This window comes from Corapipo altera, unplaced genomic scaffold, assembly GCF_003945725.1.
Source record: "Corapipo altera isolate COAL_440 unplaced genomic scaffold, ASM394572v1 52, whole genome shotgun sequence".
Taxonomy (NCBI): Eukaryota; Metazoa; Chordata; class Aves; order Passeriformes; family Pipridae; genus Corapipo; species Corapipo altera.
This window is the reverse complement of record NW_020884930.1, coordinates 1185593-1197928: the sequence shown is the minus strand read 5'-3', so window position 1 is coordinate 1197928 and position 12336 is coordinate 1185593. Positions and strand designations below refer to the sequence as shown.

Here is a 12336-nt window from a genome sequence, read left to right as displayed (position 1 = left end):
CTGCTTTTGAGGGAGTCAACAGCTCCTCCCAAATTAGTATCATCAGCAAACTTGCTTAGTATCACTTCGAGTCCTGCATCCAAGTCATTTATGAAGATGTTGAAGAGCACAGGGCCTAGCAGAACCCCACTGGTCATTGGTGTCAGCCTGATGTCCCACTTCCCTATTACCCTTTGTGCCCTACCCATGAGCCAGTTGCTTACCCATCACACGATGTGTTTATCCATCCATTTTGTCCAGAAGGATCCTGTGACAGAAAGTATTGAATGCTTTACTGAAATCCAAAAACATTACGTTAGCTGGCTTTCCTTGATCAATTAGATGGGTTACCTTGTCGTAAAAGGAAATTAAGTTTGATAAGGAGGACTTTTCCTTCATGAACCTGTGCTGGCTGTGACCAATGACTGCACTGTCCTTCAGGTGTTTTTCAATATCTCCTGGGATAATCTTCTCCAGTCACTGAAGTGAGACTGACAGGTCTGTAGTTTTCCAGGTCATCCTTCTTGCCCATATTGAAAACTGGCACAATGTTTGCCAGCTTCCAGTCAACTGGGACCTCTCCAGATTCCCAAGACTGTTCAAAAATCATTGAGAGAGGCGTTAAGGATGACTTCAGCCAGGTCTTGGAGTATTCTCTCATGAGTCCCATGAGGCCCCATAGACTTATAGAGATCCAGCTGGAGCAGCAGATTCCATACAAGTTTAGGGTCAACTGGGAGTTTACAATTCTCACAGCATGGTCCTGCAGCTCAGGCTACTTTAGCCTGTCATCTGTGTTGAAGACAGAGCCAAAGAAAGCATAAAACATCTGCCTTGTCTATGTCCCTGTTTGTGAGGTGACCATACTCATCCTATAATAGCCCAATGTAATTTCTGCACTTTCTTTTGCCATTTAAAAGAACTCTTTTTATTGTCCGCCACAGTACTGTTCAACTTCAAATCTAGTTGAGCTTTGGCTACACAAATTTTCTGCCTACAGCAATGAGCAGCATCTCTCTATTCCTCCCATGTCTCCTACTCTTGCTTCCATTGGGCATACACCTTCCTTTTTGCCTTACCTCCAAAAGAATATCCCTGCTCAGCCAAACCAGCCTTCGACCTTGTCTGCTTGACTTCTGACATTTTGGAATTGCCTGTTCCTGTGCCCTTAGGAGGTGATGTTAGAAAAGTGACCAGCACTGATGGACCCCAGCACCTGCAAAAGCGTTTTTACAGAAGTCTGTAGGACTTGTTATTTTGAAGATGAAAGTGTACAGTGAGTGCCACAGTAATTTGGAGAAGATGGAAGAATTGTCTTATGGTTAAAATTTTCTCTGGAGCTGTGGATTCTTTCCCTGACCATGCTGCATAGCTTTTATGTGGTGAAGTAAATTCACTTTATCCAAGTCATTGAAAAAGTTAAAAGATTACAGTCTGTGCACATACCTGTTTTAGCTAAAGGTCTTTTACATGATGGCATATTATATAAAGCTAACTTTTCAGATGAATTTATTTTGTACTTGAGCGAAAATCCTATGTTTCAGGACTGATCTGAACCACTGTGTCTTTCACAGTTGGGCTCTGTAAAAGCATGAGTTCAGTTCATTGCATTACTGAGCTTTGACCTCTGGGACAAAACTGGTTCCACAAGTTGAGTGACAAAAAGTAAGAACTTTTCTGCTACTAGTTTGGGAACTAAGAAAACCCTTAAGGTCCATGCTGAACTTTTAGTTAGTCTCCCTTTCTGCCTATTTTACTCTACATATTTTAAAAAGAATAAATATGTTTTTTCTTGTACAAAAGTCATGGTTTTATGGCATATCCACATCTGATTAAAGAGAAGCTCCTTTTCTGTATTTTGAACACAAAATACACCACAGATTGTTAAATATGTAAAAAAAATCCCAGTGGCTGCACCTTAAAAGACACAGGTCAAACTGGTGGGAATGATGACTCCTTCATCTTTCTGTTCAATAGCCCTATGCAGACAGTGAAAATGATAACACTGACTCTTCCCCTCACAGTAGTGTCTGAAGATTAATATCTTCTTAGGACATGTTTGGGTGCTATATTAATGGTGAATGCTCAAGAAAAAGCTAGGAATAAACTGGTAATTTTCTTTCTAGTGCAGTGTTTAATGAGTGAAGTATAAACAAACTCCTGTATATTCAGTGACTGATGAAGTTTTGGTAAAAACATACTGGTGATCACTGGTTATCACTGTCTATTTTATGTATGGACAGTGGAAAAATAGTGCCAGGCTGTTCAACTAACGTCCACGTCACTGTCAATGACATAAGGAGGGCTGACTTCTTTCTTCATGCTGCCATAACCTACCTCTTTCCCTAGGTCTGATGTTGAAGTCACATTTACCCACCTCTTGCAGTTGTGTCTGAAGACATACAAAAAAGAAATGGAAATCTGTTGATGAAAATCAGCTGAGAAATGAGCATTTGCTGTGCATTATTTGTTATGCTGTGTTCTTTAAAAATACTTGCAGACCTCAATAATTTCTGAAGTACATATTAAACCAACATGTACATGATTTACCAGTGATTCTTGAAGTATTTGGTTAATCATCTTCACACAGAAGACATCAAAACCCAAAGTATGCTCCCTTTTCTGAATGATTAAGCCAAGCTTCTCATAACATTTCACTAGCAGGTAGGACCATGACAGACTGCTAACAACAAAGTGAATTCTACTGTGAAAAAACCAGAAAAAAATGGGAAAAGGAGAAAGCGATTCCAAAGATGTGCAAAGAAAAGAAAAAGCGAAGATTCAACTCAAAAGAAATATAGGTTATTTTGATGGGGTAAGTTTTATTATAGGAACAATTGTCGGGGCAGGTATCTTTGTATCTCCCACAGGGGTGTTAAAGCATTCTTTACTCAATGTTGGCATCGCACTAATAATCTGGACTGCATCTGGGCTGGTTTCTCTGATGGGTTCCCTCTGCTATGCAGAACTTGGAACCTCTCTGCCCTTCTCTGGAGGAGAATATAGCCATATTAAAAGAGGCCTTGGATCCCTCCCTGCCTTTGTGTTTATCTGGACGTCAACATTTACCAAACCAGCATCAAATGCTGCTCGAGCCTTGCTGTTTGCTGAATATGCCACCCAGCCCTTCTATGGCATTTGCCCTCCACCAGAAGTGCTGAAAAAATGCTTGGCCTTGGCTGTTCTCTGGTCCCTGGGGATTTTGAATGGCTGCAGCGTCAAAATGGCTGCGTGGGTGCAGACAGTTTTCACTCTGCTGAAGATGATGGCCTTGTCTGTAATTGCTGTCGGCGGCATTGTTCTCCTCATTGCAAGGCAAAAGGAGAGTCTGGCCAGATTTGAGGACTTGTTCGGCTCAGAGATCCCCAACGCTTCGCAGGTTGCTGAAGCCTTCTTCCAAGGACTGTACGCATATGGAGGCTGGTGGTCCCTGAATTATATGGCAGGTATCTCACTCCTCTTCTTTAGATTTTGTTCTGCAGTTGTCATTCTTGTGTTCCTCAACTTGTCTTGGTAGAACTTGTCTCTCCTTCAAGACCATAGGGTCTCTCATGTTTTATGTGAGTCCTGTGTTTGTTGGGGCTGGTAGAAGAGGCAGTGTTCCTCTCTAGGGAAGTTTCCTGCTTTTTGTCCAGTCTCGAAAATCAAACTGATATTTCCAATGGGGTACAAGAGAAATCAAAATAGTTAATTTAAAATCTTCTGCATAAACAGAACTTTTCATACCTAAAAAATTTACATTTTGTCTTTCTCCATGTCCATGCCAGTGTATTTTTAGGAAAGGATTAGGTTATCCATGCCAAACTATGTGCACATAGATAATTTCTATTTAAATATCTGTACCTTCTCTGAGGTTATGCAGTTGTTTTGTATATTGACAAATTAATTTTGGATTTTTTTTAAAATTTAACAATTTTATGGGATATATTTTCTTGGGGAAATAGAGTTTTGCACAGAAGGTGAAGTGAGATCTAAGGAAAGTGGTATAAATAACTTTCATAGAACTTGTACTCCATTTCAAACACTTAAAACATTTTTGAATATCTGTTTACTCACCCTATTCTATATCTGATGATGTGGCAATAAGGAATGGAGCAGTTTTTCATGAAACATATAGAGATGATGTTCCTAATGTTAGTTATTCATGTCACAAATTAAATTAATAGAGTTTTATGATATGATCAGATTTATGGAATTATGTTGGAAGCAGGTTGATATTGCTCTTATATCTTTAACTATATGTATCCATTAACCTCTGTCACGTAAAACATTAAATAAATTGCATGTGTTAAATGCATAACTCAAAGTTCAATGGTGAGAACAATGTGAAATTTGGTTAATGTTTAAAAAACTGACTGTTATCATTACAATCCAGTTATTCCAGCATTAAAAATGTGTTTCAATTAAAAAAAAAGGTGACATAAATCAGGAAAGTATAACTTTGAAATCTTAAGGATTCCTTAAAGACAAGCACTTAGCTTTGTAACCCTAAGAAAATACAAGACTATTGGTAAAATATTAATTTATTTTTTGGCCAGTTAGCAGTACTAATAAATACCATACACTAGGCAGCACAGCTGTTTAGACAGATGCAACCTATGCAATAGTTCTGAATTGAACTGAGTTTCCTATTCTTCAACAATAACTTCATTTCTGTGAGCTTCAGCTAAAGCATCAGGTGCCAGCTGGATGGCAGGACTGCAATGACCAAAGAAACAAATGAAAAGATAAATTTAAATTGGCAATTTTGGTGATTGTCCATTTCTGGGCTCAAAATTACCAAGTGTATTTCTTACATCTGAAATAAATCCAAAATTCTCTGATAGTCAGTATTTGAATTCTGCTGTTGTGCTCCTTCAGTCCTGGCTCTGTGCACTACAGACAGCACTGGGACAGGCTCAAGGCTGATGTTCTGGGCAGAAGATAGGAATCGTATATGAAAGAGGAAAGGGATTTCAACCTCCTAAAAAGAGCTTAAGTAAGCTGCATATTTGGCTTTTCACTTCTTCCTTCTCGTGAGTTATTGGCTGGTAATACTCAGGAGATCTTCTGTAAGTGCTGAGGGAAGTGAGGAGAGGGAGTGAGGGGAAGAGCGAAAGAGGTGAAAAAGACCCTTTTTGATTGAGATGAGGATGAATTATTAGGCTTCTGGAAACCAGCTCTATCTTTTGTTGGGAATATCACATGCTCAGGAATGTGTGCCAATGCCTGAATTATTCCCTGGCAAAATCTGGAATTTTTTTCTTATTTGATAAGTGTAGTTCTAAGCTATCAGGCTTAGTTCTAAACAGTTTTCCTCCACCAACTTTGCCCTGGAAAAGGTAATAATCATCGGTATCCAGCTGGGAATGGCCCCCTTTTAAAGCCACTGCATTATTGCTCTTCTGTTTATACCATCTAGTCTTTTTTTCTACTTTTTCTGTATTTCCTGATATAAGGGCAAAGAAAAAGGTTTTGAGTAGGAATAGGCAATTACGAAGTTTAAGATCAGGACTCATGAGGTGATGTCAGAATAAATAATCTGGCTTTAGAGTCTCATGTTTAAGGTAGTGATTTACAAGTAAAGCTACTTGAAAATTTCTTACCAAATCAATTTTCTAATGTAAGTCAAATATGTGATTAATTAAATAAAAGAGAAATTATCAGTCCTTCTGTAATTTTTTTTATCATCTGTTCATCCAGCACTCCTTCCAAAATAGTTAATAAATAGCTAAATAAAAATAAATTGTTTAAGAATCTTTGATAGTAACCTATTTGAGAACAACCATAGGACTTCACAAGCAGTGTAATTTAGCAGCCATGATCAGGGATTGGGGTAGGACCTTGGTGTCAGCCTTGTCAAGCTCTGCAGAGATTCACCACTGAAATACGCTTGCTGAAGCTACACTGCTTGCTTTATTTGTCTTTTTAAACTGTATTTTTCAGAAGAGATGAAAAACCCCAGCAGAAATATCCCATTAACTGTGATGACTGCTGTTCCTGCAGTAATTGTTTTTTATTTACTGGTGAACATCTCATATCTGACTGTCCTCACACCTAAGGAAATTGTCTCCTCAGGTATGGATTTAATATTTTTTTAATTAAAAAGACGTGGTTCATTAGCATACCCACCTGATGTCAATGTACTGGGTTACTTCTGCTTATCTAACTTCACTGTCCAGAAGTTTGGGTTCATTCTCTTTTAACAGAGAATTCTTTAATTTTACTGTATGACACAAGTTTGACTGAATGCAGACAGATGTTATTAAATGTCGAAAATGTTGGTTTATATCTGCACTGGCCAAAAATTAAATCAGAAGTGTATTCAAATCTGGAAAATCAGATGAAAGTTAGGTCCTGAGTATAGCGACAACCTTTGTTTTTCCTGTAGTTTTAATCCTCTCTCCTTCTTCTTTCCCTGTCTCATAGTGTCTCAGGTTAGAGCCATTACTGTTTAGGAGGTGGACAGTTTTGCTGTAACAGCAGACTGTGCCCCACCATGGGCATGCTGGGGCCTAAGGTGTTCATTTACTTTCCTTGACCATGTGTGTGTGTTTGTGATGCACGGCTATGAAAGGCAGCTCTCTCCTGCTGGGCAGTCCATTACTGTGGTATTTGCCCCAGCAGGTTTACCTGGCTTGCTCTGGCAGGTAGCACTCCTAGCTATCATTCTCCCAGGAAATCTTTAGCTCATGAATGAAATACCCTTAGGATTAGATTACTGTTTGACTACTGTAACAAAAAAATACAGGCATTGCTGGTAAATACAGGTGTTTCTTACATTTGAAGTTTTGTTTCTGTTGAGTCTGTCAGTGATTCAGAACATGGTACCTGTACTACATTAATGCTTTACTTTCTTGCAGTTGCTGTGGCAGTCACTTGGGCTGATCGAGTTATCCCCTCTGTTGCCTGGATCATTCCTCTCTGTGTTGCTGTCTCAATATTTGGTGCCCTCAACAGCAGCATGTTCACACTAGGTCGATTAAGCTATGCTGGAAGTCAGTCAGGACATTTACCTGTTTTAATATCCATGCTTAATGTCCACTCCTGTACTCCAGCACCAGCCATGATTTTTTCAACCACCATTGCATCCATTTTTATCATCCCCTCTGACCTTATTATGTTAACAAATTACTTTGGATTTTCTGCCTGGCTTATGATTGGACTGACTTGTGCAAGCCTGATTGTGCTTCGATACCGGGAACCTCATCTACATCGACCATACAAAGTAAATGGACCTAAATTGCAAAATATTTTTACAGATTTGTTTTGAGTAGCGTGTAAAAGTTTCAGAACAAATGCAAGTCAAAAGTGGATAGTTACGAAAATAATAATCTTGGTGCTTAGAGCCTTATTCAAAAACCTTGCTTCAGGGTAGAAGGAAGTGAAACAAACAGATGGTCTGTGCCCTGGAGAACTTGCACTTGAAAACAGGAGATGGTTATATGCAGAATGGGGGAGATGTGCACCAGATATGTGCCAGTGTGGAGCAGTACCATGAACAGTGTAGGACCCTGGCTGACCGATCACGGTTAATTAAACCTTGATCTACTCTCATTTTTCCTGACACAACCACAGACATTATGGATAGGTTGAATTTCCTCTTAATCTAGTAGTTGGAAAGGTGGGTTAGAAGTGTATACTCATTGTGAAGGCTTCTTCTAGGCACCTGAATTAGCCCTGAGCGTCTTTTAGGAACCTGTAATATCATATGTCAATAAATGCATTTCAGGTACTGCCTATCGCTACCCCTTGTGATAGAAGGAGCTTAAACAAATATTTTAGAAAGGATTCCTATCTTGTAGGCAATTTGAGGTCAGATGATTCTTGTCCTGGGTTAGCTTATAGCAGTGTGAGAAATGGTACTCTACTGTGGCAAAGAATGAGTTGTTACTCTTATGAATGAGGTGTAAAATCACAGTTGGTCTGTTTATTTCCTAAACCATTTTTTTTCCTTTTCTTGCAGGTGTTTCTGCCAGTTCCATTTGTGATGGTGGCAGTGTCTTTCTTCCTAGTTTCAGCTCCCATAGTCTGGTCTCCCAATCTGCAATATGTTTACGCTTTCTTGTTTATGCTGGGAAGTCTTATAGTTTATCTGCCTTTTATACATTTTAAATTGCATTTTGCATTTCTTGATAAAATTACTTGTCACTTACAGCTGCTGTTAGAAGTCTCTCCTCCTGATGGATCTGCTGAGGGCAAATGTGAATAATGGCAGATGTTGAATCCTGGCACAACTAAGAGCCAACACAGGATTTTTTTTAACTGAGAGTGTAAACAGTACAAGTTAGATGTTAGGTGTGAAAAACAGGTGTTCATGCATGTATAGATATATACATACGTAGATGAATATATGTACGTTGCATTCATATATGCACACATGCATGTATGTATATATACATGCACATATATATATACATGCACATATATATATGTATGGGCATTAGCATAGTAAGTTAATACGTAGATATTTGTCTGTCTGTGTATATACATAATAGGTGCAAAGGATCTCTTTTAAACTTGTAAAATCTGTAAAATGCTCTATCTTGCTCCTGAAAACACACTTAAAAGTTGCACGTAGTCTTGCAATAATAAAAATAAGACTCAATTACAGAATACATAATTATCAATATTATAATACAATAAATGAGTAAATACATACTTAACAGCATCATATAAATATACTCTTAGAATCTGAACTAAATGGTCTGGATTATTCTTAGTTTGAAGTAGCTCATTTATTAGAACTTCTGGTTTTAAAACCTTTACACTTCTGTTCATCTGCTTTTTTTTCCTGAATTTATTTTCAATAAAAACCTTTGAAGAACATCATAAAATTGACTGAGACCTTTTTTATCCCAAGAAAACAGCACATGGTGCATCTTAGCTATTTTAGACCAGCACATAAAAGTTCAAGGTGAAATCTTACAAAGCATCAAGTAAGGCAGTAAGAATTATTTATCCTCTTTATCACAGCAATAAAACTAAAGATATGTGGATTATTTTACTAAATTGTTTACATACTAGCATTAACATTACTTTATTCCTTGCTTTCTTTCCCTGAAGCTAGGGAATTGGATTTTTGGGGGTATCTCAAACCATGACAGTGTTATTGAGAAGTAAGAGCTTTTTTAGGCCTCCTCACCTCCATTTTTATTACGTTTATGAAAGCAAGATAAATTAATTATTTTTTCTTTTGATAATTGGTCCATATTAAGTTCACTGAATATTTAAAATTAAAAACAAATAACAAGTACACAGGAAACATCACGTACTTAAGTGATTAATCTATTAATATATGTTGGTCTTTTATAATTACATAAGAATTACATATGTAAAGTGTTTTTTCAAATCTGTCTATGAAAGCTCCGGGACACAACCAGCAGATGGCCCCAGACTGACATCTCTCTAACACCATGATACTCTGGTCTGCTGGATGTTGTATTGGTGAAACAGTTTTATAACACAGTAGAATGAAAAAATTCGTGCTAGAATATTCGATTCACTGATATATCAAAATTTTAGAGGTCAGAATGATCGATAAAATCTTTATTTGTAGCTACCCTAAGTACAGGGCATCCGTCAATAAAGATGGGAACCAACTGAAGGTTTAAGAGGATTTGACTTTGCACTGGAACGAGTCCCCAGATGCAAACAGGTACATGAAAAAAGTGTTTTTTCTTATAGGTGATGGTGTACACAGAATGAAATTTATACCTTTTAAAATTCCGTAGGAAGAAAAGTCCTTACAAGTGAGAGAGCAGTGAATACAGCTGAGCTGGAGACTGGATCCTGCTGCTGAAACCAAGGCAGGAATCAATGTTTAATTTCACTCAATAGTGCTATTGGAAAAACATTTCTCTTGCTATTTAAATTTTAAAAATAATGAGACACTGAAATTTTATAGAAGCAATATTTTAAGAACTGAACTGTAAAAGGAAGGAAGGAAGGAAGGATTTTACTGTGACCAAAGCACCCATCAGTGATTTGTAAATGCAGGCATGGCAGTGCCACAGATTTTCAACTGAGGTTGATCAAGTAATTTATTTAAACCAATATTTTAATATGTAAATAAAAACTGGAAGTCATAAGGGAAAAAAAGTATATGTGGTAATACTATTGTGTTGTAGACTAGATGGTTAGGAAAAGCAGGTATAAGGAGGAAGTTACTCAATTGGATGTGTTATTTCTATGTAATTCTTGTCAGTGTATCTAAACTTTAATTCCATAATGAGTTGGGTACCTAGTGATCATATATATCAGGATATGTTTGGGTAATTGGAGCACGTATCTGTTAATGATACAAACTTTGAATGTAGCAGTTTCAAGAAATTAGGGAACTCAAAAGTCCCATTGAAATGTAATATGAAATAAATTGCATCTATATATCTTTCTGTAATGTGAAGTAGATAGTTTTTCTTTTAACAAAAATCTAGGAGATGGCACATAAGCAGGCACGTACATGGTTCTTGCGAAAGGATCAGCGAAAATGAGAACGTTTAGAACAGGCCAGAATTAAAAATGTCCATGCAAGCTTAAACCCCTCTGTGAAGGCACCTTTTGATGGCCCTGCATTATCAGATCATAAACTATTCTTTTATATACCTGTACCTCATTTATTGGATAGAATGTCTGATGTCCAGGTAATTCACTATTATTTTCCTCCCATTTAAATATGTGGAATAAAGGAAGTATGGCCAGAATTGCTCACTAACTTTGGTTGCCTAAGATGGGGTACCTTAGACCTGATTTTTCACAGTAATTATTAAGTTCAGATTTCCTATAGTCCCCTGGAATTAAGTTCCAAGGATAATAAAAAAGGAAAGAAGGACAAATTATCACAGTCACTTTGGTTTAGATGAACAGCAAGTATCCTATAGCTCAACTTCTGACTAACTGGGTGGCAGCTCCAAATCCTTTAAGACCTACAGTCTACTAAATGTTAAATAAAAACTATGAGATTTTAAAATTCCAAAAATCAAACTGGGAGGATTTAAAATTTGATATAGAAAATAAGGAAAACAGAATTAATGACAATTTTTAAAAATTATGGTTTAAATTATTCCAGTATGGCCTTGGAATTTATAGAGAAAAAGAAGTTTTAATTCTTCCAGGCAATACTCAAATTCGTAAATCCAGCAACCATTCTGCAAATGCTACCTCATTCACTAAATCAAATTCCTCTTCTACAGTGAATGAGGGATTGGCTAGCTCACATTTAGCATCTTCTTCAACACAAATTGTTGACTTATTCCCAGATCTGAGTGCTCTTACTAAATGACCCACTGTCTGGAAAGGGACTTACACAGCTGAGCTGAATTAGCATTATAAAAACAATCACAGATATGGTATTGCTGATCTCCTGAATGAGTCACTGATGTTCTCTTAATGCTGCCTTTCTTTTGCCTGAGTGTTTTAGAATGTTAAATCACAAAGAAGCAAATACACTATTAAGTTTATAACGATTTCTTATTGTTGCTGAATCATTCTATATTTCCGAGCAGTAAGCATAAAGGAACAAAATTCAAATTTATAACTCATATTAGCTACTCTGGCCAAGAGCAATTCAATATTTTAATATTATGGCTTCTTTCAGTGACACTAGTTGATCTCCCTTGCTTTCCTACTTGAATACGTCTAAGAAAATGCTACATGGAAGTGTGACTGTTTTAGTGTTAGACTATTGCATGCTTCAGAAGTTCAACCTTAAAACAAATAAAGATAGAATATGTACATATTTGCTAAATAGAGATAGAATGTGGATAATTTTTTTGAATACTATACTGGCCCATTTCGACATGTAACCTCCCCAACTGTTTTTATAGGTTTCTAACAAAATATTTGTATTTATGTCTGCATCACCTGGGGTTTTTTTGTTATCTCCTTAAAAAGACAACATAAATATCAAATGATAATCAGTCTTATTTTGAAAATTACGTGTAGTTATACATCATGCTAAGTTCATGTCTGCTGAACTGCTTTACCAAAAAAAAAAATCACTCTGAGGCAAACCCCAGCAATTGTATAGAAGAAACAAAAAAAAAACCAGCGATGAATTGATTTACTTCCCTTCTCACAGTTAATGTTAACTGTGATTCCAATAAAAAGATAATCAACTAATAATGAAAAATTTTACATATTGTTTGTGCTTTGAGTAGTGATTTTTGGTTGGAACCTCTGGGTTACACAGGGGAGGGTATATGAGAAGCTGCCTATAGCTGCTAGGCCTGGAGGAGCTCAGACCTTCTGACTTCTACTCTCACATTTGATATATGCACTGTGGGTGTTGCTAAGATTCTCCACATCTTAGTTTCCACATCTGCTAAAATGGAAACAATTGTGTTTAAACAATTTACAGGTCAAAGAGTATTTGCTTGT

General features: G+C 37.0%; 1 protein-coding gene across 1 annotated transcript; it reads left to right on the top strand.

The window, feature by feature from the left end:
• The first annotated feature begins 2374 nt into the window (after positions 1–2374).
• SLC7A13 (solute carrier family 7 member 13) lies at positions 2375–8662 on the top strand. Its single transcript, XM_027659156.1, has 4 exons — positions 2375–3425; positions 5905–6036; positions 6822–7186; positions 7925–8662. Exons 1-4 carry the CDS (start codon positions 2705–2707, stop codon positions 8168–8170), a joined length of 1464 nt encoding a protein of 487 aa, XP_027514957.1. The 5' UTR covers positions 2375–2704; the 3' UTR covers positions 8171–8662.
• The last annotated feature ends 3674 nt before the right edge of the window (positions 8663–12336 follow it).

Coding starts and splice junctions, on each gene's coding strand:
- SLC7A13 (XM_027659156.1), top strand. CDS start 2,705: ATGGGAAAAGGAGAAAGCGATTCCAAAGATGTGCAAAGAAAAGAAAAA. Junction 3,426..5,904: donor GTCCCTGAATTATATGGCAG/GTATCTCACTCC, acceptor TGTATTTTTCAG/AAGAGATGAAAAACCCCAGC. Junction 7,187..7,924: donor ATCTACATCGACCATACAAA/GTAAATGGACCT, acceptor CTTTTCTTGCAG/GTGTTTCTGCCAGTTCCATT.